Here is a 24,997-nt window from a genome sequence, read left to right on the forward strand (position 1 = left end):
GATCTCGCTACCTCCTTCCACCTACAAAATTGACCTGCACAACGGACACGTACTAGCCCCACTCGTCGAGATCCACTTGAACAAACACCCAGCGTGGAACTTGTTCTTGCACGTCTTGCACGGCTTGGTCGGCAAACTCCTGTCCATGGGCGAGATGATGGAGTAGCAAATCGCACACTCATCCAGTCCTTGGAACTGCACCTCGGCGTTACGCTTGAACAAGCTCAACGCGTCAAAGATGAGTCCATTCTGACCCGTGATGAGCTGCTGTACCGCCAACAACCAAGATCTCCATTTGGCTTCGGTGATGCCGACTCGTTGAATGTCACGAATCTCGACGCCGTGAAGCGGGAAGTCCGAAGGAATCTTGACGCCGATCTCCATGGGGTGCTCATCCACCACGTAGGTGGCGATCACTTCGTTCGTCGAGAGGATCTTGATCGAGAGGGCTTCGTCTTGCAACTTGGACATCGCTTCCGGTTCGCGAAGGTGCGAAAGTTCACGGTTGGCGATGATGGGCGAAAGGTGACGCGTGGTGAAGCTGGCGATCTGCATGGAGTGCTGTCGATCTTTGATGTTGACCCACCATCCGCGGACGGCGGTAGGCATATGGATCAACGCTCGTAGGTAAACGTGCGCTGCCAACACCTGCAACACGGTCAATGACGATTCGGCATCGATTTGATCCAAGAACACTTCTTCCAGGACGAAGCGGCTCGGATCGAACGGTCGTCGACTCTCGTCGGCCAAGCCGACCAGTGCAAACACGGTAGGCAGTAGCGACTCGACCAACAGATCACGCTTTTCGATCTCGCCCAAAAACGCCGACTTCACAGACAGCGAAGCCCCCTCGAAATGCTCAAACACCGCAATCCAGCTGAGGAAGTAGCCAAACGCGGTGCGGCGTGCAGCTCCCTCTTCAACTAGCAGGTTGAGCTGGGGGCCCATACTGTCGCTGATGTTGGCAACCAGAGCTTCCGGAAGCTTGAGCTTCTGCTGCCCTTCTTCGGTCGCCAGCGCTTCCCGATCCACCGCCGACTCGACAACAAGCTCCTTAATGTGCTCTCGGATGGCGCCGCTCAGCAAGCGGTAGCTGATCACCTGAACCTCGTGGCTTGGGTTCTGCACCAAAAGCTTGCACAACGGCGCAGCAGTCTGTGACAGCATGAAGGGCGCCTCTGATGTCTCGCGAATGAGGTCCACAATGAGGTCGATGCAGGCCTGCTTGGGAGCCGAGATCGACTCGAGACCAGGAAGAGACAAGAATTGATCCCGTACCCTGTCGATCGACGCAACGCTGCGATCCTTCCAATAATCGCGCAGATTAGCGTTGCGAGATGCCAGATCACGCATCGTCTCGAGCAAGCGAAGATTGTGGTAGAGCTGCGCCACTGTATCGTCTTCGGCCAAGGAGCACAATTCCAAGTTTGTCTCGAGAGTGTCAAAGATGAAGTCGATGTGACTGCCCGGTACATCCTGTACGACCGGGAGCAGGTGAACGAACAGCTCTGCGAGACGTGTCGATGTCTCCTCCTCAGGATCGTCGTTGTTCTCGTCGTCCGAGTGCCATCTTTGAATGTCTTTGAGCAGGAACATCGCACGCTGCTGCGGAATGATTGCCAGATCGGAGTCTACCGGTGGAGCCAGAGCAACGAGCGTGCGGAGTGACTTGAGTAGGCGATCTTCTGCCGAGTTGGGGCCAAGTCCTGCAAGTTTGGCAGCGGCTCCATTCCGAAGACGGTCGTAGACGGGGGAAGAGCCAGCGATTGGTTTGACCGCATGGAAGATGGCGTGAGCCATGGCTGGCATGCGATCTTGGACTGCATCTCCAAGCTTGAGCCAACGATCAGCTCCTACTTCCGTTACAGTGCCGAAGCTAAAGACTGCATTCAGCAGACGGTGGAAGACACGTGCAAGATAGCTGCTCGGGGTGTTGAGCTCTGATGCCATTCCCCACACCGCAGAAAGTACGTGGCCGATGCCGTCCTTGTCGGCGTCAATAGCAGTCGAGCGCTGGAGCGCCGTGACCAAGTCGTTGTGCCAATTTTCCGTCACTGCGTCGCTGAGCGACGAGATTAGAGCAGTGGTGGCCGTGACCGAGGACTGCAGCCATGCACGATGAGCTTCGGGAAGCACAGAGGAAGCAAGAGCGTGCTTCGATGCACCAGCAACCAGCAGGTCGTCTTCGATCAGAATCGACAGAAGAACTACAAGCGGAAGCAGGTTGACGTGCTTCTTGGCACCTGCACGGTCCTGATTGAGAATCAGAAGGGCAGCAGCGCAGATTCGCGCGAAAATGCCGAGGCCTTGGCCATCGATTAGCGAATCCGAGCTCGCGGAGGCGGACACTGAGGAAGACTGCTGTGGAATCAGCGGATCGAACACCAGCAATGCCGCGTGCGTCTCTTGACGGCACACATTGAGCATCATGTCGCGCAGCTCTTGACGCTCTGGAAGCAGCGATGCTTTCATCATGGCGGCGTTCACCAAGACGTCGACCGGAACGTGGATGTCGAGCAAGTGATCTTGAAGTCCTGCTCTTTCTTCCTCTTGCATCTCCCTCCACTCCTGCTCGGAGGCGTCTTTAAGTACATGCTGCATCACATGATGCGCAAGCGCTCGCACTCCTGAGGCATGTCCTTTGCTGATCCAGTCGTGCTGCTCAGCGCTCGGATCTCCAAAACCTTTGTATAGGTGGGCGAGTTCGAAGACGGCGGTCAAAATACCTGCGAAAGATTGGTTTCTGAGAGTGCGCCGAGCATCGGCTCCGGACGATTGAGCCTTGATCCAAATTTCTAGCACATATAGCAAGTGCTCCGTCGTCGAAGCGGCTAAGCGCTTGCGGAGGTGTTCATCCTCCCCAGGTTGTGGCCTTTCCAGCAGCGTGTTCCTGAGGTGCTCGATCGTCGAGCATATAATGGACAGCATCGCCTTGACGCACGATGCGTCGATGAAGGATCCTGGCTTGGTCATAATGTTCGAGACGAGATTACGAAGGCGATAACGAAGCTCGTTGGAGACGTGTGCACTGTCGCAGAGGCTGGTGACAAGTCCTATGGCCAAGTCCTCGATGCCAGCCTCCGGCGCTGGTAGCTGAAGTCGAGAACTTGCCGCGTCGCTGGCCTCCGCTGCTTTCGAAATAGCTTCTGAGGCGGCAAACAGCTCGGACAGCGCATCCACTCGGTCTTGGAGCTCGCCGAGAAGAGCCACTGACGATAACGTTTCTGTCCAGATGGATGCTCGGACCTTTTCGTCCGTGCACAAAGGCAGATAGGCGGCAAGGAAGGACGCTGCTGACGTCGGCGCAATGCACTTGGTTGCTACAAGGTGAGGAATGGACACTTGTGATGTCTGCGCCAATACTTCGGTGGCAGAGCCGTCAGGGGCATCTGGTACGCTGACCGCCGACCGAAGCAAAAGACACAGAAAATCAGAAAGCAGGGTAGCGCGAGTTCGCCTGAGATCCGACGAAGCGGTCGCCTCAGTGTCGACATCAGACAGACGCGAGGCAGCGAGTTTGATGGCCCTGCTGAGACCGGCAGCTGCCGCTGCTCGTATCTCAGCGCTGGCAGTCTGACCCTGGGACGGCGCTAGAGCAGCGTAGAAAGACGCGGCACGTTCCAGCGTAGCAAGCACCTTGGGATCGCTTGTGTTTGCGGTGCAAAGAGCCTCGGTGATCTCGACGAGGTCAGCCTCCGTCTCGGCAACAAATGGCAGGACGAGTTGAGACTCGGACGAAGCCACGCGTCGTACTTGGATGGCAAGATCGGACACGATGCGTGTGCTTCCAATGTTCTTGATCCGTTGTACTCGTCCTGCTTCGTCGGCATCCTCGGCCGCCGCGGATGCACCGAGGGAAGACAGCAGGCTCGCCTTTGGAAACACCAGCTCTGACCATGCGCTGCCAAAGTGTACACGCACAAGATCGTTTGCTGATGCAGCGTTATCCTTGCCTGCGCTAGTCGTGGTGCGAAGCATGCGTAGAGCTAGGAAAGCGACGCATTCTGTGAAGGACGCGAAGAAGGCTCGACATCCTGTCGGGTCAAAGTCGAGCGGACGGCTGTACAAAGCCGAAAAGAAGTTGGTGAGGAGATCAGAAGCAGCGTCCAAATCATCGTGAGCGAGAATCTCGGCAGGGATGGTCGAGATGAACACGATCACGGCCGAATAGCCCAGATGAGGAGCACCGCCGCATGCTGACTGCAACCATTGCAAGAAGGAGGTGTAGGACTGCGGCTTTGGTCGTGATTCCTGTGCAGTACCTGCGACTTCGTGGTCACGATCATCAGATGCGGTGTCTGAGCTGTCGTCATCTTCTTCTTCGTCGTCATCAGTGTCTTCGTCATCGTCGTGCTCGTCGTCGCTGTCGTCGGCGTGGGTTCCCTTGGCCTTCTGAGCAGCATCTTGGCGGGAACCAATGAGCCACAACTCTGGACGCTTCCTGAGCAGAGGCAGGATGGCATCGAGCGTGGCTCGCTGAACAGCATTGTCTCGCTCGGACCATACCGAAGACATGGCAACGGTGCCGATCGTGTTGATGTGCTGGTCGAGGAGGTCGGGTGCCATGTCGAAGATGGTGCGCAGTAGTGTCCAGGCGCGCAATCTGACGGCGGGTGATTCGAATCCGAACGAGGTGACGGGTGCGGCTGCCTCGATGCGTGCTGTGGACGATGATGTTGCCAGGTTGTGAGGAGACAAAGAAGCCCATACGAGCCTTGAAGAGAAGATATCTTGCAAGCTTTCCATGACTGCGGAATCGGACTTCTGGCGAATGACGGAGGAGAGTACTGCGAGGGCACCGGCAACGAGACGCTTGTCGAGTGCTGCAGTGTCTTCTTCGACGTTGCTCTCGTCTCGGTTCTTGGCGTCTCGCTCGACACCGCTCGGCTGCAGCGACGGCGTGGCGTATCCTGAGGAGGCACGAGACAAGGTCGGATCAGCCGAGGCAACGGCATGAGCCGATGTCAAGGACAGGGCGAAAGAGGGCGAAGGGGACAAGAGGATGGTGCGCAGGTGGGTTACAAGAATGTCGCAGTGCTCGGTCAAGTCCAGTGTAGTTGAATTTTCGGCTCCCGCAGATGCATCAGTTGCTGGAGAACTCCTCCACGAACAGGTATCGTTCCAAGCAGCTCGACCGAGCCGTTCGATGGTGCGATCGGTATCGTGACAGAGGATGGCCCACGGTCCAAGAATGGGTTCGATGTATTGGGGCGATTCCAAGAGCTCCGCTCTCGTCGTAGAAGTATGTTCGGACGGTTCCTGCAGCTTCTCAAGGAGCAGCGTCTGAATTTGCATGGTTAACAATCGGAGACGACGTGTTGGCGACAGCGCCAAGCGAGGAAAGAGGTGGACCCAGCTTGGGAGCATCATGACGAGGGCATCCCTCTTCTCACTTGAGCTGAGATTGGAAGCCTCGGCGTCCGGCTCGCGGGAAGAAGTGGACGACGATTTCCCTAGGGCATCTTCCACCCAAGCTAGCAATCCCTCCAAAGCGCGACAACGAGTGATGACGTCCTTCTTTGACGCCTTGCGCAGGAGCACGACGAGGTCCGCGGGAAGCAGGGAAGCGAGACCCATAGAGTCAAGCGGATCCGGCAGCGGCTGTGGTGGTTTGGGAGGTGGAATGTACTGTTTCTTCTTTTCGGCTTTACCCTTTTTGCCGCCTTTGCCATCCTTCTTGGTCTTGTCTTTCTTCTGTCCACGCTGTGGGCCATGTTGTTTGTTCTGCTTCTCGAGAGCCTCGGCAAGCTCGGGATGCAGAAGCTTGCCATCATCGTCTCGCTCGTAGGCCTTTTTTATGGCGGCTTTGTTGGCCTGCTTCTTGCGCGTGGCCGACGAAGCCGACGACTTGCCTTTCGGCGCACCCTTGGCCATCGTGTCGCTACTGGTGTGAAGAGTCCAGTGAGGCCATACGAGGAAACCGGCTGTGCGTGCTGTGTGTTGCGGAAACGATCCTTTGTAGTGAGGACTGGAAGACCCAGACGTGACTCTCGGCCTATGTCGAGTGAAGTTTGATGTGGGAATGGAAGAGTCGATCGCTGCGACAGAGTTGAACAGAGTCGACTTGCTTCGCCTTTCTTCCAGGAAGCAAGTTCTGTCGTGTGTGTGCGCGGTGTGACGTTTTCTTTCTTCTCATCAGCCAGGTGGAGGCAGGCGTCCTCTGCTCGAGTGCACATCCTGTCCTCTGCACACAGCAAGCGCACGCGAGAAGAAATAAGCTGAGCTCACACGAGCTGTGAATCTGACTCCCGATCGACGCTCCTGTGACGTGACACCCGATGCAACGACCGAAAATTAGATTCATTCCATCCGAGCCTAATCGGTCGGCTGCTTGACTTAGCCGTACATCTCATCGCACTTCCCATTCCCCCTGGCTTCCATCACCGCATTGCTCTTTGTCGCAGAGCATTTCAAGACGTTGTGGAAGGCGGCTCATACTGACCACACCATTGTGGATTTAGAACTCGGGTGGAGACCTGTTCAGCAACCATGTCCGCGCCTATATCTGAAGGCACGGACAAGGCTCTTAGCCCGCTCGTCGAGTCGTCAGCCGCTGTCGATGCAGTAGCAGCAGCAGCGGTCGGCGTCGATGACACGGCTGCCGCTGATGCTCCACGCAGAGGCTCACGAGCTCGTAAGCCAACTTCCAGAGCTGCAGGACTGGATCCGATCGAAGCGGCATCAGCGTCATCTGCAACTCAGCAGAAAGAAACGCGCTCAGGACGGAAGCGCAAGGCAGATGACATCGGCGCAGAGCTGGAGGACGTGACAGAGACCGAGATCGCTACCATCTTCGAGAAAAGCGCAAGCGCCGAAGAAGACGATGAGGATGAGAAGCAATACTGTATCTGTCGCGGCAAAGATGATGGTACCTTTATGATTTCGTGCGACCGCTGTCAGGATTGGTTAGTACGACCGGGTGATAACGACGACTCTGAGGCTTCGACAAGCTGCGTCCAAGCTGAGCTGACCCAGAACCTTGGGAATCGATGCACCTATGCGGACATCCCATACGTCCTTCTCTATACAGGTTCCACACGAAATGCATCGGCACCACACAAAAGGCCGCCAAGAAGCTCGATGAATACGTCTGCGAGGCTTGCCAGAACAAGAAAGGCGCAACACAGCAAAGAGGTAAGTGTGATCGTCAGCCCTGTAGTAGGTCGCCAGAGCTGGTCCTTGGTGTCTGCAGATGGAGCAAATCGCAAATACATGCCACACGCATCCTACGCTACGATTCTGACCGGCCATGAATGCATCGTCTTACTTATTCATCTTTCAATAGCCGCCACTTCAAAGCCGATCAAGAAATACAAGTCATCTCGAGGACAGCAAAGATCTCGAAACGCAAAGCTCGACGCCGCAGGGTCCGACTGGGAGCATGAAGAGAAGCAAGACACTGCATCTGAAGAGGACAGCGCCTCGGATGATGAGTACGTCAGCGAAGCCGGCGACGATGGCTCGAATCGCGAGGACGCAGCGACGCAAGACAACGCAAGATCCGGGCTTCTCGCACGATCGCAACCGCGCAAGCAATCCGAGCCCAGCATCTCGGCCTCAAAAGCAAGAGCGGTAGCGTCCGGTTCCGGACCTGCCGATAAGGCCTCTCAGCGCAGAGCATCCGAGAGCCTCAGAAGAGCGAGCGGCTCGAGCAAACCTGCTCCCACTTTGAAGAAGGATGCAGAACGTAAACCCACCGGACCCACCGACGCCAGCACTGAGGAAGCAAGATCGAGGGCTCGTAAGGTGCTTGCGGCTGCTCTTGAGAAAGTCTTTATCGGCGCCGCTGCGAAGGGAAAGTCTTCAGAAGATAGCGGCGAAGACGAAGAGACCGACGAGCAACGCGCTCAGACTTTTGCTGCGCTGCTGGAAGGGGAGATCTTCGAGTCGAATGCTGACGTCCATGGCTCGATTCGTGTTGTCGGCTCAAAGTACAAAGATCGTTTCCGCACTTTCTTGTTCAGTCTCAAGGATGCAAAGAATACTACGTTGCATTCTAGGATCGCGTCAGGTCAACTGCAAGCTTCTGAGCTGGCCAAGATGTCCAACGAGGAGCTCGCCAATGACAGCATCCGTCAGGCTACTGAGAAGGCGCGGCTCGAAGCGTTGCACAGGAGTACTTTGCGATCAGAAGATGCAGGGCCGCTGCGCAAGATGACGCATAAGGGCGAGATTGAGATTGAGAGCGATCCCGTCATTGCTCGAGATCAGCCGCTCAAGTTCGATGGAAGAACTGCTGCCAAGCAGAACAATCGCTCCATCGAGGCTCCCGCGACGAGGGTGTCCGAGAGCGAGCCGGCGGTCCCTGTCTCGCACAAAGACGGGGAAGACGATGAAGAGGCGATGGCTCCGTCATCGCCCAAGGAAGATCCTGCGCGTCGTTCGGCTCCTGTGTCGGATCTGGCTCATGCTTCACCCAGCCGGCTCAACTTTGGCGATGTGTGGACCCAAAGCGGAGATGCACCAAGGAACGACCAGGACGACGAAGCTCAGGAATCCTTCGGCTTCGGCATCGGCTCACCACACGACGAAGGCTATGATCAGAACGTGGCAGTGGACGAAGTTCACGACACCGTTGTCGGTGGAGCTGACGACTTTATCGATTCGTTCCTCGACGGTGCGGACGACGAGAAGTACGAAGCTGCCCAGTCGACAACCGTGGCGGAAAGGTCGACGACGCCGACCGCCGAACCTCCGAGCAGTGCTGTGCACCGCTATCGTAGCACCATCTGGAATGGTCTGATCGATCTGCCAGACGTATTTGCATTCCAAGGCCACGTCAAGCAGGTCGCAGGTCGCAGTCTGACCTCAGCAACCAGAATTTGGTCCAAGTTCTTCCCCGAAAGGCCTCTCTTGGTTGCTGGTCGGCTCCCCACAAAGGCCGCCACGGACTATCTGCTCCAAGTCGTCAACGCGTCACGAACCGAGATCCTGGCTTTCACTATGGAGCCGGGCGTCGTCAAGGACGGTGCGGTGCATCCACAAGAATCGGACCTCGCAAGCTTTGAGGGCATGCTCCGTCACTTTAAGGATGCCGACCGATGGGGAGCTTTGCACATCTCTTCGAGCGTCAAAGGCAGTCTGATCAAGGATTTCTACGTCGTGCCGCTGCACAAAGACGACGAGGTACCGCTCTGGCTCGACATGGCCGAGTCGGATGCTCTGGGAGCGGAGTGGCATACCAAGCGCGATCGCGACTTGCTTATGCTCGTCGCTGTCGTGATTCGCGATGCTTTGCACGCCGAGCTGTCTAAAGCAGGAAGGTCGCCAAAGCGTGATCGAAGCACGACCAACGAGGGTCAGCGACAGCACAAGAACGAGACGGAGGCAGCAGCCGAAGAAGCGTACGATCCATCGGCTGGCTTGAATGTCGCCCTTGGTCAACCTGGCGGTGGTCATGCTGCCGCTGTCAGCGCTGCAGCCCCAGCGGCGTCGGCAGCATTCGGCTCTGATGCATTGCAGTCGCTTCTGCGTACGCTTGGCAAGACGACTGCCCCATCAGTATCCGGCAGCGTACCTGCGGCATTGTCGGGTGCTTTGAGTCCGCTTGCTGGTATGCAAGGTGGACCGCCTCCACCTGGACCCCCTCCTGGCCCCCCTCCCGGACCACCTCCGGCGTTCCCGAACGTACCTCCGCCTGCCAGCGCGTCACCGATGGCTGGCTCATGGTCGCCATATGCGGCTGCCGGGGCCGGAAGGGATACAGCGACGCCTCCACAGCATTGGCAGCAGCAGCAGCAGCCTTATGCGGCCTATTCCCACACCTATGCTCCTGCTGCTGGTCCCGCCGCCTACGGGCACGGCGGTGGCTGGGGTCAAGAACAGGCCTGGCAACAGCAGCAACATCAGCACGACTCGGCACCACCACAACATCAAGACATGCCAGAAGAAGAGTACCCTGGCCAGTACAATCCGGATTTCCTGGCTCAGGCTAGCGCACGCGGAGGTCAAAGGCATGGGCAAGGACAAGCAAGAGGCAGGGGAGGAAGAGGTCGAGACGGAGGCTGGTGATGCGCACAGCTCGGAATCGGTCACTGATGGCGTTCGACGAATTCAACCACGAGATCGATTTGGAAGCATAGTTCACAAAATAATATGAGCGGCGCACTCTCTTTGAAGCAGGTCAAACCTCCTCTCCTGATAAGGTGAGATGAGACGTGCAATCGCAATGAGCGCTCCGTGATGTCAAGCATGGCATTACGGATCGTCATGGATGGTGATGCAGGAAGTCAGGCGATACTCGAGGAACGCTTTGTACTCAAAAAATGAAAAGGTCTTATCTCCGCCTCATGGCAGACCAAATAAGTCTCAATCAAAAGTTTTGACAATGTGCTCGAGCGAGGTGATTTTCCTATGCGATCAGAAATATACAACTGAGCTGCCCGCAGGAAGAAGCAGAGTGATCTCGTGGCGCGTCCTAGCTGAGCAGAAGAGAAGAAGGCAGAGAGCCGATTTCAAAAAATTGTCCGAGGTCAGCCGGACAGCCAAATTGCTCTTGCTGGAAGGAAATCCGGCTCGTCTCCACTTTTTGAAAGTGATCACACTCTTTCTTCACCATCACCTGCCGATCGGATCTTCTCGACCCTTCCTCTCTTCCATTTCGGCGCAGCTGTACCTTCCTTACCTTCTCGAAGATCCGCATTCAAGGTTCTTCGGACGGCTTCTATCTTTCTTCCCCGCAGGCAGCTTCGATTTGGAAAGTTGGGCATCGTAGGACATTTGGCATTCCAGTACCACCATGTCTAGTCCCGTCGCCCCTCCACAGGCTACGGCCTACCCACCAGGTGTTCAGGCACCTCCTCCTTCGGGAGCGGAGCGAGTCGGCCCCGGCGCACCTTCACCCTTTGTCGACGAGAAGCGTGCTGCCTACCCCTCCGGCCTCACCCCACCCATCTCGTCGCATCCTTCCACCTCGATGTTTGGTTTCTTCCAGCCCATCGTTGCTCCGATCAACAACGCCCTAACTCGCATCCAGGACATTCGCACACGTCTCGAACTCTCCAACCCAGGCACCGTCGAGCACCTTCAGCGAGAGGTCAAGGGCGTGCACACCACCAACTTCATGTTCGACGGTGCACGTGCCGATCTGACCAAGGCGATCAGCATCAACCCCATCTTCCAGGTCACTCACGCCTTCTCCATGGGCTCCCAAGCCGCTCCTTCCTCGTACAACTTTGGTGCGGTGTACGGCGACAACAAGAACTTCTTCCAGGCTGGTCTCGACGACGGTCTCAACGTTACCATGCGTGCCAACCGCGGTTGGGTCCCGGGACACACCACCAAGGTTCAAGCGCAGCTCACAGCCACCCCTGGCCAATCGTTCGTCCAGATGGAGCACGACTACCAGGGCACCGACCACTCGGCCAACTTCAAAGCTCTCAACCCATCACCCACCGACCTCACCGGCATCTACATTGTCAACTACCTCCAAAGCTTGACGCGCAACTTTGCCTTTGGTGTCGAGACTGTCTACCAACGTCCCTCCGCCGACATGGAGGAGGCCAGCACGGGCTACATCGCCAAGCTCACCGGCGACAAGAAGGACTGGATCGCCACCGCCCAGGTGCAACCGCAGGGCGTTGCGCAGTGCACCTACTACCAGAAGCTCTCGGAGCAGGTGGATGTGGCGGCCGATCTGCAGATGATCACCATGGCGCAGAAGCGCGAGGCGGCAGCTACGCTGGGTGCGCGCTACAACTTCAGGATGGCGACGTTGAGGGCGCAGATCGATTCGGCGGGCAAGCTGAGCTCCGTGTACGAGACGAGGTTGTCGCCTGCGTTCGGGTTGACTTTTGCAGGGGAGATCGACCATCTGCAGGGTGCGGCCAAGTTTGGATTCGGCGTTAGCATCGAGAGCGGTAACGAGATGGACCCGAATGCTCCGCCTCCGACGCCCCCTTCGGTGCCCATGTGAGGTGCCGGAGGGTCATTCGGCAATTAAGAACCACCTCTCTCTCTCTTTCTCCTCTTTCCTCTCTCGAGGGGATGGCACCTTTGCAGCTCATCGCGCATTCGAACAAGCGGTATGGAGCGAGCTGCTCATGTGTACACGTACATCTTGTAGAAAAAGCCTTTCCAAAAATGTTCAGAATCGTTTCCTCATTGGCATATCTGGCAGAACTTGAAGCAGAAGAATCAAGACTTCCTTTGACGCGACTTGTGAATGGGCTGTGCGTGAATGAGATGAAATGACAAGAACAATCTGGAATGCTGGGTGATGAAGACGATGTCGATACAAGTACAAAAGAGGGGATGTTGGGCGGATGTGGAAGGTGTTCTACTGAGCCATGCCTTGATCTGGCAACCTTTCGATCCTGAACTGTCTGCTCGCGATGTACATCAACGGAATACCGGGAACCTTCCTGACCCTCCTTCTCAACTCTCTATCGCACGTGGCTACGATATAGCACTTGTGACTGGTGATCCTTTCGATGATACAGTCGTCTGCATAGGTGCCCTTGTGACTGCACTCCAGCCTTTCGAATCTGGGATCCCTCGCAACCCGCAAGGCGATTCGATACTTGGGTCCCAACTTTTCCAGTTCGCTGATCACACACGTCGTGATACATGGAATGCTCTTTGCGTAGAGACAGTCCATCATCCCTTGCACCAGTTCGATCTTGTTCTGCAGTGCAAAGTTGATAAAGTTCGTATCAACGAGGACTCGATATGGTGGTCCAAGGGATGTGTTGTGTTCGAAAAACATGGATGATGCCGGTGTGGAGATGTGTCGTACTACGGTTCCATCGGGAGTATGCGTCTTGCTCGAACCAGATGCACCGGCTTTCTTGGCGGCGGTTTGAACAGCAGAGTTGGCTTTCAATCGATCGTCTTTGGGATTAAGCATTCGCTTGACCTCGCCAAACTTGCGAACTTGCTTCTTCTTTCCCATCTTGTATCACAAGACCCCCGAGACAGATGGCTGTGCTGGAAACTCGTGGCTGAGGTGACCGAATGAGGAGGACCGAGAGTCTACACAATGCCTTTTCCAGAGTGCGACGATCGTGATGTAGCTATGCGAATGTGCCGATTCCGGTTCAATGGGTGGCGAACGACGTCAATGATGGTCTAAGGATGGTGTGGGAAACCGGAAAAGAAAGTTGCAGTTCGAAAGAAAGGGTTCAGCTTCGAAATCTTTCAAGCGCTCCCTGCAGGCCCACTTTTTTTCCCAAGGCTCAGCTCCACTTTTCAGAACGTCAAAAATTTCGTTGCCAGACTCTTTACTCAATCTAACATGTTGAGCTCCTCGCCTCCTCTCCTTGCTCAGAGGTCTTGCTTCAAGTTGCTCAGGAACTCCAGACCAAGACAGTGACGACAACGACGGCATGGCCGCGAGAACCACACAAGTAACGGTATGTATTCGACAGCCCAACATGCTTTAAGAGGGTTTTTCAAGAATAGGAGGAAGTCCCTGCCAACCTCTATCGACGATACCTGTCGTCGAGCCATTCTGTCAATCAAGTAGCTTGGACTCCTTCCATCGTCTCTCCCTCGGCGCATCGCCCGCTAGCTGCGACATGGGAGTCGAGGTTCCCGACTCTTCCGACATGGTTGTCGCATACCCATAGTGATACACTTTGCTTCTCAAGAGCGTTGCGTAGAAGCGCTGCACCAAGAAGAAGCAATGGAGGCGAACAGCAGCAAAGAATAGCCCGAACACCATCAGCAACGGAACCACCGTCGTCCTGAAACCCTCCTCGCAATTCTCCGCCGCAAAGACTCCATCGAGGAGTGTCTCCCACCCCGATGCTGTAGCTGTCACGTCGAAAGATCCGCTTGACAATGTCGTTCCTGCCGACTGAGCCAAGTTGTTGACGTCGGAGTGTGCTGTATTGCCGAGTGCACCGCTTGCTGTGCCGGTGGATTGGGAGCTCGAGAACCAGCCTTGAAGCTCTCCCGATCCAAATTCGTCGCAGAGATGCGCTCGTACGTTCGGATAGGTGCAGACGATCGCGAGAGCAAATAGTGAGAGTGTTGAGAGGAGGAAATCGAGGAACGAATGGATAACAAACAGCCTCGAGAGCAGAAGCTGAGAGCGTAGCACGCCGACTACACCGGCGCAGCAGCACGCTACGCTGAAGAGGATGTACCATCGCAGCGTACCAATGACGAGCCGCAATGCGTCCCACTGCGCTCGCTCAGCATCCTCTGCGCCATCGTCGAGAATCTCGTATCCTGCGGGCGGACCACCGCTTGTGTCGCTGTATCGACCGTACGCGACCGCATTGTTTGCTTTTCCGCTGCCAGCAGCGCTGTTCTTGTTCGCCGAAGCGTCCGCGCCTGCATTGCTTTGCGTAGGTACGTACGACAAGCCCTGTGCTTTCAGATACGCTTTTGCTTCGGCGACCCATTCGGGAAGATATATATGCTTGTTTGCAGTTCCATCCGCTTCGGCTGCAGCTGCTGTTGTGTCCAACAATCGGTCGCCTGTTGCTGCAGAGTTGGCAAATATGTCGGCTAACGGAGCAAATGGTGCCGAACCTGGAGGACGAGATGCGAAATTTCGGTCTGGAACATCGGGCAGTGTCGAGCTGAGCGATCCCAACCAAGAGTATGTGTTGAGGTGGATAAATATGCCCAGTATCGCGATCGTCAACGTTGCTGTTCGTGGAGAAGTCCAGCTCAAGATGCCGGAGCCAGAAGTGCTCATCGTTGAGCGGCCCATCGGGGGCTATGTCTCTCGCACCCGAACGAGCCCGAAAGAACTATGTGCAGCGCATACAGTTGGCGATGCTGAGAGGTCGTTTAGAGGTCATCGTCCGCTACAAGAGGCGGAATGAGAGGGTGAGTGAGGATGGTCGTCGGAGGAAAGGGACGGCGTCGCTTGTGGAATCTTATGGTGTCTGAAACTTACTCCTGCGCAAACAAAGAGCCAACACATGGATCGATCAGCTTGGAAGCGGCGGAGTGGGGCAGCATGCAGCAGCCGGCACGGAAGGTCCGAAGTTGGTGTAAACTTCCCTTCGACCGTTCACACAACGGCGAAGCGGGGGATATTACCGATCTCGCTGTACGAACCTCGCGTGCCGCCTGCATGGACAAAAAGAAAAGGAGAGAAAAGGAGGGGCCAAGAAGACAAAAGGGTCCCGCGGTGTATTGCAGTGCCGACGACGGTCATGCAACAAGAATCACGAGGACACAGTCACACCAGCACACGACCCACGCCTTCTGCTTTCGATCTGTTCCATTGATCCCTCGCTTGTCCATGAAAGCTGCAGGCGCATCCTGCGGCGAAGAGGTCACCAAACCCCCTAAAGGGCCAGCAGGTGCGCACAGGGTCACATCTTCCACTGTCCGAGTGCGGGTCGGACACGCCAAGACTTGCTTTGGCGTTTTAATTAGCCGAATCTCTGCTGTGCTGCCTGAGTGTGGCTTTCTTCCTTTCAAAATGCGCTCAGGCCGCTGAGCCCCCTTCCAGCGCCATCGCAAAGTCCGCGGGGGTTGGATTTTCTTTTGCCCAAGATTCCTTCCATCACCATCATCATCAGCAAGGGTCCATTCTGCATGCGACAACCCGCAAATCGCTCCGGCGCAGATGGCTTTCCCCTCTCTGTCGTTTGAAAGCAGCAGTCTGGTCAGTGGCCTGGTCTGGTGTGCTTCAGTGGGGTGAGCTTTAGCACTGTCGGATCGTTGCTGGACCGCCATGTGGAAGATGCACAGTATCGCAAGAGTCGCTGCTCCCCGTCGCGTCTTAACTCGCTGTCACTCGAAGCGATTTGAAGTATCAGTGACGGCACGGTCTCGCGGTATCATCACATCGGCAAAGCCGCCTCGGCTCATCCTAGGCATCGAGACCTCATGTGATGATTCTTGCGCCAGCGTCGTCTCATCCGACCGCAATATCCTATCCGACATCGTCACCAAGCAGGACCATTCTACCACGGGCGGCATTCACCCTCTGTCCGCAGCGCTGGGTCATCATGCCAACATCGCGCCTACTATCGCTGCTGCTATCGACCAGGCACAGATCGCCGCGTCAGATCTTGACGCCATCGCAGTAACGCAAGGCCCGGGCATGGCTAGCAGTCTTGGCGTCGGCCTTTCCGCTGCAAAGACGCTCTCGGCGGTGCTCCGCAAACCCTTGATATACGTTCACCACATGCAGGCGCACGCATTGACGCCCTTGCTGACCGAAGCAGATCCGCCACAATTCCCTTTCTTGGTGCTGCTCGTTTCAGGGGGTCACACTATGCTGGTTCTCGCTAGAAGCGTGACCGACTTCGAGATACTGGCGACGACGAGTGACGATTCGATCGGTGATGCGTTCGACAAAGTTGCGAGGGACCTGGGTATTCCGTGGACCTCAGCGCCTGGAGCAGCTCTAGAGACACTTGCGGCGGAAGCCGAAGCGACCGACAACCAGCAAATCTTTCCCGTGCCTCGCAGGGGTCAGCCAGGATTCTCGTATTCTGGTCTCAAGGCAGCGGTACAGCGCCACATCGAGTCCCAGCAGACCGACGGTAAGATGGCAACATCGAAAGCTCTGATAGCTGCTGCCTTCCAACGAGCAGCTTGCGCTCAGCTCGAAGACAAGCTCGGCATGGTCCTGCGACCATCACATCACGAGCAAGATGCCCGACGTCGCCCATATTCGCGTATCAAGTTACCCGATGGCGTCAATGGGGACGACATCAAGACCGTTGTTTGCAGCGGCGGCGTAGCCAGCAATGCTTTCATTCGTGCGCGGCTGCGAGAGCACCTCGACGATCTCGGAAGGCAAGACGTTGACCTGCAATTCCCTCCTCTACCACTGTGCACCGACAACGCGGCTATGATTGCGTGGACCGGACACTTGATCTTCGAGCAATGTACCAAGGACTATACTCGCCACGCCCGGCCCAAGTGGAGCATGGAAGACATCCCGCGATGATCACAGTACTCTTACGCATCACAACCTTGTACAATAGCATGCTATTCTCATATACCACTACCCATGCTCGAATGCTCACCTCCGCTCTGCCTTGACCTATGGAGCGTCTCCCGTCCTCACACGCTTATGTGGACCCCATGGTCCCGCAAATTCCTCTTCCTCCCTTGGCCCGACCTGCTTCCTCCCTCTCTCCTTTCCAACCTCGCTGAAAAATTTCCCCTCCTTCCCGTCCCCACTACCCTTCTTCTTACCCCTTAGATCTGAATCCCACACGAAAAAGTTACACCTGAACTCGGGATTCACATCGCCCTTTGCACGTCCCGACTTTTCGTAGCCTGGTCCAACGGGTCGATTGCACAGCCAGAATTTCCGACCGTGGTTGGGACCTGCTTTGTTGACGGTCCATGCGCGACACGGCTCCGAATGGTTGCGACAGAGCGGAGCGGGCGCAGGGGAGAAGATCGCGCCCCAGGCGAGCGATGCGCCGACTCGATCGGCGGCCGACTGCTCGGGCGTTGGTTGCGAGGGCGATGTCGAGGCAGGAGTCGGTTCGTGGAATTCGGAGATCAGGTCTTCGGATTCTTCGAAGGAGGCATCTGAGACCTCGCGGTTGTGGTTGGAGACGGCGGAGATTACAGCTTCGACACCCTGATCGGCGCTGGTGCCGAGATCAAAGTTGGTCGTGTTGTCAGTGTCTTGCGACAGATCGATCGTCTTTGGTGTCTCCATTGGTGCTGGAGGTACGGCGCTTTTCGGCTTCGCGAAGAAGGACTGCAGACTCGTCTGGCCCTTAAGACTTGCAGCATTCTTTGCCTTGGCCGAATCTTTGCTCTTTGTGGGCGCGAATGTCCGCTTCGGAGATGCAGCAGCACGTTTGCCATTCGGCGATGGCTGGCTGGCGGGCGCTTTGATCGGTGAAGACGAAGCAGGGGATGCTGCAGGTGCGGAGGCTGAAGGAGCCGTCGATGCTGCGGTGGGGACCGATTTCGATGGCGTGCTCGCATATCCAGATGCGGATCTAGACTCCTGCGATGCACCTTGAATGCCGAGTCCCTCCTGCTGCGAATGGAGAGAAAAGAGGGAGTCTACAAGCGAGCTTCCCTCATTGTCCGTTTCCGTTGATGTTGGAACGAACTTTGTATCAGGTCCCTTGGAGACTGTGCTTTCCTTGCTCGTTGTGCCATCGGAAGCTGTTGTCTCCATCGACGTCTGATTTAGATCGGGTTGGACGTTGATAACAGGACTGCTGCTCTTCGCCGGCGCCGCTTTGCGAGACGCTCCAAAGAAGGAAGCCAGTTTCCTCTGCTTTCCCGAAAATTCGTCATAGTGACACGCTGCCAATGCTGGAGGTAGACGATGCGAGCCGCCATGCATCAAGTCAGCCAGCTTGACGATCTTTCCATCGATCTCCCTTTCATCGTGCAAATCTACATAGACGGGGCAGTGATCGCTACCATACACATCAGCCTGGATGTCTGCGCCCTTGATCCAAGGCAGCAAGCCTTCTGTCACCAGTGTATAATCCAGCCTGCATCCATAATTGGCGGGTCGCGCATCGATGAGAGTATTCCAGCAGGTAAACATCTTCTTCCTGTCTGGATGGTATTCTCTGCCGACATCGTGGAACTTGCCCTGCGGCGCGAGGAAGGTTTGAAACCATGACCTGGCAGGATGCTGATGAAAATGATTCCAGCCATGTTCTCTCATGCTCTGTTCCGGGTCGCAGTGGTCGATGGGGTCGCGTATGATGTTCATGTCGCCGACGATCATGACCTGTCGTCCTGCCTGGATCAGTCGATGCGCTCGTTCGGCAAGACCCTGGTAGTATGTCATCTTGTAATCGAGCCGTTCCGGTCCGGTCTCATTTGGGCAGTATACGTTGAACAGAACGAAGAGGCCGAGATCGAGGACGACACAACGACCCTCCTCGTCGAGTGCATTCCATATCTGAGGATCGACGTCATCTCTAGTGTCTGCTGGGATACAACCGATGGGGTCGTTGGGTATCAATGGGTTGGATGAAACGTTCGTGACGGGCACTCGGCCAGTGATGCCCTGTTCAGCTTTAAGAGGAATGGAGAGGCTTTTGCGGACGTACGTGACGGTGCCGGAGTAGCCTTTGGTAGGATGAAAGTTGAAAAAGGCATTGTACGACGGTAGAATGCACATGGGCTCGGTAAGTTGCTTGCGTGTCATTTTGGTCTCTTGGAAGCAAGCAATGTCGGCGCCAAGATGTTCGAGACATGCTTCCCAATCTGGTAGCTTGTACCACGGTTGGTAGCCCTTGAGTGTCCGAAGACCGTTGATGTTCCAGACCGTGATCCGCATCGTTGTCGAACGACTTCAAGCGAGGCTTGTGGGGATAGGATCTCACGCAGCGTGCATGAGTGCGTCGATGCACTTGTGGCATGTTATGAATACGCCATATCGATACTTAATTGTCCTGAGTGGTTCGTCGATGCAAATCGCTCGCAAGCTGGTTTCGAGAGGTGGACGAAAGTCGAGGTGGCGGAACGTATGTTGGTCTCGAAGAAGGTGGAGGCATGAAGCTGCTCAGCCCCGCAAAGTGGGGAATCGATCGGGAACGCGCTTTCTTGCTGCCGATTCCGAACCTCATCAAGGAAAGCTCCGTTAAACGCCGTTCGACCTTCGACCCTCCCTCATCCTCTTCTCTCCTTCCAGCATCCGCAGACCATCTGGCGCCCAACCACCATCACAGCGTACTGTAGCTCGACGCTCGACTTCTCGGCGCGCTGAGAGGTCCGATCGACATTCGCACCCACCACCAAATGAGGGCTGCGTGAATCGATCCGTATCCAACCCACATTCAACCCACATCGTACTTGTGGCCGGCTCCAACCATTCGGATTCTGTCGCGAGTTTAGACACATCGTGGCCTTTTGAATCGCAATCTTTGGCATTCACTGCGCACTCGAAATTGGCGCTCATGATGAACACACAGAACGAGGCCCCGACCTGGGCCGACATCGAAGAAGCTACACGGAGTGGTGAGCATCCGTTCTGCCATCCTGCGCTATCGACTCGCCAATTTGTGCGTCGTCCACTGACTTTTGCCCCTGCAATGCTCCTCAACATGGACTTGCTGTGGCAAACTCTCTTCCTTTTCCAGATGCCGAATCTCCGTCAACGACTCTGGTCGACTCTCCAGCTTGGCACTACGACGACACGGTGGTCACCGACTTTGGTCCTGCAGCGCTGGACGACGAAGTACAGATCGTCGAGTGTTCCGATTGCTCCAAGCCTGTCCTCAAAGATGCCTTGAGCTTTCATCTGCAGAATTGCAAGCTTGCGAGAGACATTGCATCCGGTCGCGTGTCACCATCGATTCTGGAAGGCGATCTGCGGAAGCGCCGCATGATGGAAGGTGAGTGTCGTCGCCTCTCTGCACTTGAAGCTGAAGCTCCAACTCTAACGATCTGCTCCAGTTTTCCCGCTTGCTCATACCTCAGATGACGACGAGAGCATCCTCGGCGATGACACCGGAACACCGCTGACCAAGAAGCAGAAGAAAGAAAAGCGACTTGCCGAAGAGAAAAAGAAAGGCGGACGCAAGAACAAAGGTCCCATCGACGTCGACAAGCAATGCGGAGTGATCAACGACAAAGGTCTACCCTGTTCGCGATCCCTTACATGCAAGTCCCATTCCATGGGAGCCAAACGAGCCGTCGAAGGTCGATCCGCACCCTACGACACGTTGCTCTTCGAATGGCAGAAAGCCACCAACCCCAGCTTCGTCGCAAAACTCGAAGAGAAGGAGAAAGCCATCGCTGCGGCCAAAGCTGCAGCAGCAGCAGCTCCGCCGAAGGAGAAGAAGAAGAAGACGCAGAAGGATGGGAAATCCAAGACTTCGTCAGGAGGTGGAACGGGAGCGGGAAGTGGTGGTGCAGCTGGTGGAGCGGGTGCGGGCAGGCCGTTTGTCGAACACGACGATATGGACATGTTCGATGCAGGTGCAGATGAGGACCAGATGGATCAAGAGTTGATCTCCGTTCTCGGTGCGATCGCCAACGCTGCAGCCAAGGACAGGACGACTCCGCTGCCGTTGGCGACGAGATCCTTCGCAGGGAGCTATACGAGCAGAGCGAAGCGCATGCGGAACCTGCGCGAGCTGTTGAGGGAAGGTCTGGCTCCCGGCGGCGGTGCTTACGGTATCAACGGTTATGCTACGTGGAGCAACCATCACCATCGAGCGGGACACTATGGCCCAGCAGGAGCAGCAAGCGGTGCGAGCAAGAAAGGTCTGGCTACAGGGGCATGACCTGTCGCTTGGGCTGGACAAGCAGTCACCGCATTGACGCTCGATCCTCTTTTCGTTCATCCATGTGTAATTGTACCGGTCGACATCTGTCCTTGTCTGCCGTACGGTTTGTCTTGTGGTCAGAGCCGTCCGTGAGCGCTCTCAAAGTCACAAATGCACTGCATCCACTGCAGCTCAACCAGTCAACCTCGTCAACGATACTCGTGAGAATTACAACCGCCAAACAGAACGATACAAATACACAGAAAACAAAGCGCATGTCCAACCCTCGGCTACTGCGAGACGGAAGCACAGGCCTCGGAGCTGTCGGCCGCAGCGTTGGTCTCATCCTTCGACCTTGCGATGGCGTCGTCAAGGTCGATGGGGATTCGTACCATGGTATCGATCAGCGCGGGTTTGCTGGTGGGGGCAGGACCGTAGTTGTAGAGGTCGTCGTCGGAGTCTTGTTCTGCAGAGGTGTCTGCGGAAGTGGGTTCGGTGGATGGAGGGTTCATGAAGACGGTTGAAGCTGCGAGGGAGGATGGGTAGAAGAGAGATGGGGTGAGTATGCGGATTTGAGATCAGGGTTGTGGGAGGGAGAGGGAAAAGCTTACCTCGAGCGATCTGGATGGCGCGGAACACGCCTTGCCACGAACCCATCACCGAAGCGATTGCTACCGAAACAAAGAACAAGAAAGAACGAAGTCAGCGATCCCGCACTGTGCATTCTGCTTCTTCGTCATCACCGCACCGATATCAAGATACTCACAGTCACCACCATCCGCCATGATATCCACCTTCTCCGCCAATCGCTCCAACTCCTTAACCATCCTCGCGGATTGATCCTTCAGCGCGCGCAGACCTTCCAACTCCGCCTGCTTCGAGATCAGACGCATCTGGTTCGCCGACGACGAAGGACCGCCGAACATGATGTTGGCCGGGTTGTTGGCTTGCGGATACATGGATTGGCGTCCTGCGGGTCCTCCTGGTCCCATCATCGCTGAAGGTCGTTGCGCCATGGTCTTGCTGTATACAGGGAGAAGTGCAAAAGCTCTGATATCAGAATGAGAGCGAAAGGGTAGTCGATGATGCTGTTCCGTTGCGATGTGTGGAGCAAGAGATCGAGTGAATCGATAGGGTGAGATGATGTTGTCGTTGGTGAAGGTGGTGTTGTTGTCTGCAAGTGCGAGCGGAGTGTTGGTCTGTTCAAAATTCCACACCGCAGTGGTCCCGAGACGCGCGCGTTTCCGGCCCTCTAACCCTCAAACAAATTTACGCGTCTCGCTCGTCCACCTGCAGCGGTTCCTCAGCTGTCACAATTTCTCTTGTGCTGTAATTTCAATATGAAGGGACGAGCATGTTGTCAGGAATGTCTGAGGGCGGTAGAGCCTCCGCTTCACAGACATCAGCAGGCTCTTACGCAGACGTCAAGAGGACGGAACAAATGGCTTTCTGAAATGATTGACAGACAAAACGGTGCTTATAAAGGGGAGATCCGGAAGAGACGAGCTACAAAACCTTGTGTCATAACGCTTAAGACTCTCAATCGGTGAGAGTGCGGAAGGCCTCGGTGATATCCTGGTTGAGCTTGTCGAACTTCTTGGTGATGGTCTCCTCTCCGTCCTTGGGGCTCTCGAACTTCATCTGCGTAAGCTGGTAGATGACGTCCGAGCAGTGCTCCTTGACCTTGGCCCAGGTCATGTCCGGGTTGTTGGCGATGGCAGCCTGCGCCTGGTTGTGGAAGTCGACCATGTTCTTGAGCATGCCCGACGTCTTGTAGAAGGGGCAGTAGGCGTCGTACTCCGAGATACCGTTCTGCTGCAGGTAGTCGTCCTTCATGATCTTGGCCACATCCAACGTCACCTTGTCGCCCTCACCGAGCGCCGACTTACCAACCAGCTGCACGATCTCGGCAAGATCCGAATCCTTCTGAAGCATGCTCTTGGCGGTGGTTCGCAGCGCAATGAAGCCTGGGCGGTTCTTCTCGTAGTACGGCTCGAGCGCGTTGATGTAGTTCGAGTACGACACATCCCAGTTGACCGAAGGGAAATGCTTGCGCTGCGCCAACTTCTTGTCCAAACCCCAGAAGGCGCCCACGATACCCAGGGTGGCAGAGGTGACCGGGTCCGAGAAATCTCCACCAGGTGGAGAGACAGCTCCAACGATCGAGACCGAACCTTCACGCTCCGGCGAACCGAGACAGGCGACCTTACCAGCACGCTCGTAGAAACTCGCCAGCTTGGCTCCCAGGTAGGCAGGGTAACCCGAATCGGCCGGCATCTCAGCCAAACGACCTGAGATCTCTCGAAGCGCCTCGGCCCATCGCGAAGTCGAATCGGCCATCATGGCAACGTTGTAGCCTTGGTCTCGGAAATACTCGGAAAGCGTGATACCCGTGTAGATTGACGCCTCGCGCGCCGCCACTGGCATGTTACTCGTATTGGCCACCAAAGTCGTACGCTTCATAATCGGGAACTCCTCGTCATCTTTCATGAGCGTAAGCTCTGGGAACTCGGCCAACACTTCGGCCATCTCGTTTCCACGCTCGCCTGTTCAAATGGGAAGAAAGATAAGCTGATGTTAGCCGTGCTCATCTGGAATGGCTACTTGAACCGATACTTACCACAACCAACGTAGGTGATGATGTCCGAGTTGGAATATTTGGAGAGCGCCTGAGAAATAACGGTCTTTCCGCATCCGAAAGCGCCCGGGATGGCCGTGGTACCACCCTGGATGCAAGGGAAGAGCGAGTCGAGGATACGTTGACCGGTGAGAAGCGGGTTATTGGCGGTGAGTTTTTCGGCGACGGGACGCGGAGCTCGTACGGGCCAGATCTGCAGCATGGTGTGTTTCTGCTTCTTGCCCTGGAACTCGGTCTCGAGAACGACGTCGTCGACCGAGTACGATCCCTTCTCGGCAATGTGGGTGATGGTACCCATAGCACGGGGTCCGAGCATGAGCTTGTGGTCCTTGAGCAGCGCGTTTTCGTAGACCGAACCGAAGATGTCACCTCCGCTGATGTGGTCGCCCGTCTTAAGCTGACCGGGAGTAAAGTCCCACGAGAGCTGACGGTCGAGAGCCTGGGTGTTGATACCTCTAGGAATGTAGATACCACCGCTCTTCTTCATGATGCCTTCGAGAGGACGCTGGATACCGTCGTAGATGTTCTCCATGAGACCGGGACCGAGCTCGACGGAGAGAGGCTTACCGGTGCTGAGCACAGGATCACCGACAGAGACACCGGAAGTCTCTTCGTAGACCTGGATGGTGACCTTATCGGCGTCGATTCGGATGATCTCTCCGACCAGCTCGTCGTGACCGACACGGACGAGCTCGTACATGCTCGAACCGATCATGTTTTCGGCAACGACGACGGGACCGGAGACACCAAAGACGGTACCAAATCGGCGTTCGCGCTCCTCATCGCGGATCTTGGGAAGATCCTTCTTCTGGTCGGTCATGGTGGAAGTGCTGATCGTTGGACAATGCTATCCTTAGCCAATGAAAGGTGTGAGTCGAAAAGGCTGCAAGCGTCAAAGCAGACAGCAGTGAAGATCGAGATTTCTGATCCCGGAGTCGAGCAGAACCAAGGCGGGTGGAGAAGAAGGAAAGGTTAGGACAGTGTGGTGGGGATAGAGAGGTGAGGATGATGCGACGATTCACTGATACGATGAGCGCCAGGTGGAGCTGGACGTCACATTTCGGCGGGCTCTCTGAGAGAGAGCACAGAACTGCGAAATTCGAGCTTGGCACATCGCTCTGGCTTCAGCTTGTGCGAGCCAGAGTCGGATTCGAATCTGAGAAATTGCTAATTATTTGGCTGGCTCGTTCGCAGCCTTTTCGTCGACCTCAGAGAGAGACTGAGCTGC

At 55.9% G+C, this 24,997-nt stretch overlaps 11 protein-coding genes across 11 annotated transcripts; 5 read left to right on the forward strand and 6 right to left on the reverse strand.

Annotated features, from left to right (window-relative positions):
* Positions 1-21: 21 nt before the first annotated feature.
* PHSY_006957 (predicted ubiquitin-protein ligase) lies at positions 22-5,874 on the reverse strand (the record flags this gene model as incomplete). The annotated part of the gene is made up of 1 exon (XM_012337553.1): positions 22-5,874. The coding sequence occupies one exon, from the start codon at positions 5,872-5,874 to the stop codon at positions 22-24; it is 5,853 nt and encodes a 1,950-aa protein (XP_012192943.1).
* Positions 5,875-6,489: 615 nt separating this feature from the next.
* Positions 6,490-10,011, forward strand: PHSY_006958 (hypothetical protein; the record flags this gene model as incomplete). Its single annotated transcript, XM_012337554.1, has 1 exon — positions 6,490-10,011. The coding sequence occupies one exon, from the start codon at positions 6,490-6,492 to the stop codon at positions 10,009-10,011; it is 3,522 nt and encodes a 1,173-aa protein (XP_012192944.1).
* A 904-nt stretch (positions 10,012-10,915) lies between these two features.
* PHSY_006959 (hypothetical protein) lies at positions 10,916-11,914 on the forward strand (the record flags this gene model as incomplete). The annotated part of the gene is made up of 1 exon (XM_012337555.1): positions 10,916-11,914. One exon carries the CDS (start codon positions 10,916-10,918, stop codon positions 11,912-11,914), a length of 999 nt encoding a protein of 332 aa, XP_012192945.1.
* A 363-nt stretch (positions 11,915-12,277) lies between these two features.
* On the reverse strand, positions 12,278-12,892 carry PHSY_006960 (potential essential protein; the record flags this gene model as incomplete). The annotated part of the gene is made up of 1 exon (XM_012337556.1): positions 12,278-12,892. One exon carries the CDS (start codon positions 12,890-12,892, stop codon positions 12,278-12,280), a length of 615 nt encoding a protein of 204 aa, XP_012192946.1.
* Positions 12,893-13,453: 561 nt separating this feature from the next.
* On the reverse strand, positions 13,454-14,650 carry PHSY_006961 (expressed protein; the record flags this gene model as incomplete). The annotated part of the gene is made up of 1 exon (XM_012337557.1): positions 13,454-14,650. The coding sequence occupies one exon, from the start codon at positions 14,648-14,650 to the stop codon at positions 13,454-13,456; it is 1,197 nt and encodes a 398-aa protein (XP_012192947.1).
* A 267-nt stretch (positions 14,651-14,917) lies between these two features.
* On the forward strand, positions 14,918-15,406 carry PHSY_006962 (pyrroline-5-carboxylate reductase; the record flags this gene model as incomplete). Its single annotated transcript, XM_012337558.1, has 1 exon — positions 14,918-15,406. The coding sequence occupies one exon, from the start codon at positions 14,918-14,920 to the stop codon at positions 15,404-15,406; it is 489 nt and encodes a 162-aa protein (XP_012192948.1).
* A 237-nt stretch (positions 15,407-15,643) lies between these two features.
* PHSY_006963 (O-sialoglycoprotein endopeptidase) lies at positions 15,644-16,870 on the forward strand (the record flags this gene model as incomplete). Its single annotated transcript, XM_012337559.1, has 1 exon — positions 15,644-16,870. The coding sequence occupies one exon, from the start codon at positions 15,644-15,646 to the stop codon at positions 16,868-16,870; it is 1,227 nt and encodes a 408-aa protein (XP_012192949.1).
* A 96-nt stretch (positions 16,871-16,966) lies between these two features.
* On the reverse strand, positions 16,967-19,198 carry PHSY_006964 (exodeoxyribonuclease III; the record flags this gene model as incomplete). Its single annotated transcript, XM_012337560.1, has 1 exon — positions 16,967-19,198. The coding sequence occupies one exon, from the start codon at positions 19,196-19,198 to the stop codon at positions 16,967-16,969; it is 2,232 nt and encodes a 743-aa protein (XP_012192950.1).
* Positions 19,199-19,817: 619 nt separating this feature from the next.
* Positions 19,818-21,149, forward strand: PHSY_006965 (hypothetical protein; the record flags this gene model as incomplete). Its single annotated transcript, XM_012337561.1, has 3 exons — positions 19,818-19,878; positions 20,001-20,255; positions 20,341-21,149. 3 exons carry the CDS (start codon positions 19,818-19,820, stop codon positions 21,147-21,149), a joined length of 1,125 nt encoding a protein of 374 aa, XP_012192951.1.
* Positions 21,150-21,421: 272 nt separating this feature from the next.
* PHSY_006966 (DASH complex subunit Dad2) lies at positions 21,422-22,090 on the reverse strand (the record flags this gene model as incomplete). Its single annotated transcript, XM_012337562.1, has 3 exons — positions 21,422-21,657; positions 21,743-21,802; positions 21,880-22,090. The coding sequence occupies 3 exons, from the start codon at positions 22,088-22,090 to the stop codon at positions 21,422-21,424; spliced, it is 507 nt and encodes a 168-aa protein (XP_012192952.1).
* Positions 22,091-22,670: 580 nt separating this feature from the next.
* On the reverse strand, positions 22,671-24,589 carry PHSY_006967 (hypothetical protein; the record flags this gene model as incomplete). Its single annotated transcript, XM_012337563.1, has 2 exons — positions 22,671-23,677; positions 23,752-24,589. 2 exons carry the CDS (start codon positions 24,587-24,589, stop codon positions 22,671-22,673), a joined length of 1,845 nt encoding a protein of 614 aa, XP_012192953.1.
* Between the last annotated feature and the right edge of the window lie 408 nt (positions 24,590-24,997).

This window comes from Pseudozyma hubeiensis (assembly GCF_000403515.1).
Source record: "Pseudozyma hubeiensis SY62 DNA, scaffold: PHS68, whole genome shotgun sequence".
Taxonomy (NCBI): Eukaryota; Fungi; Basidiomycota; class Ustilaginomycetes; order Ustilaginales; family Ustilaginaceae; genus Pseudozyma; species Pseudozyma hubeiensis.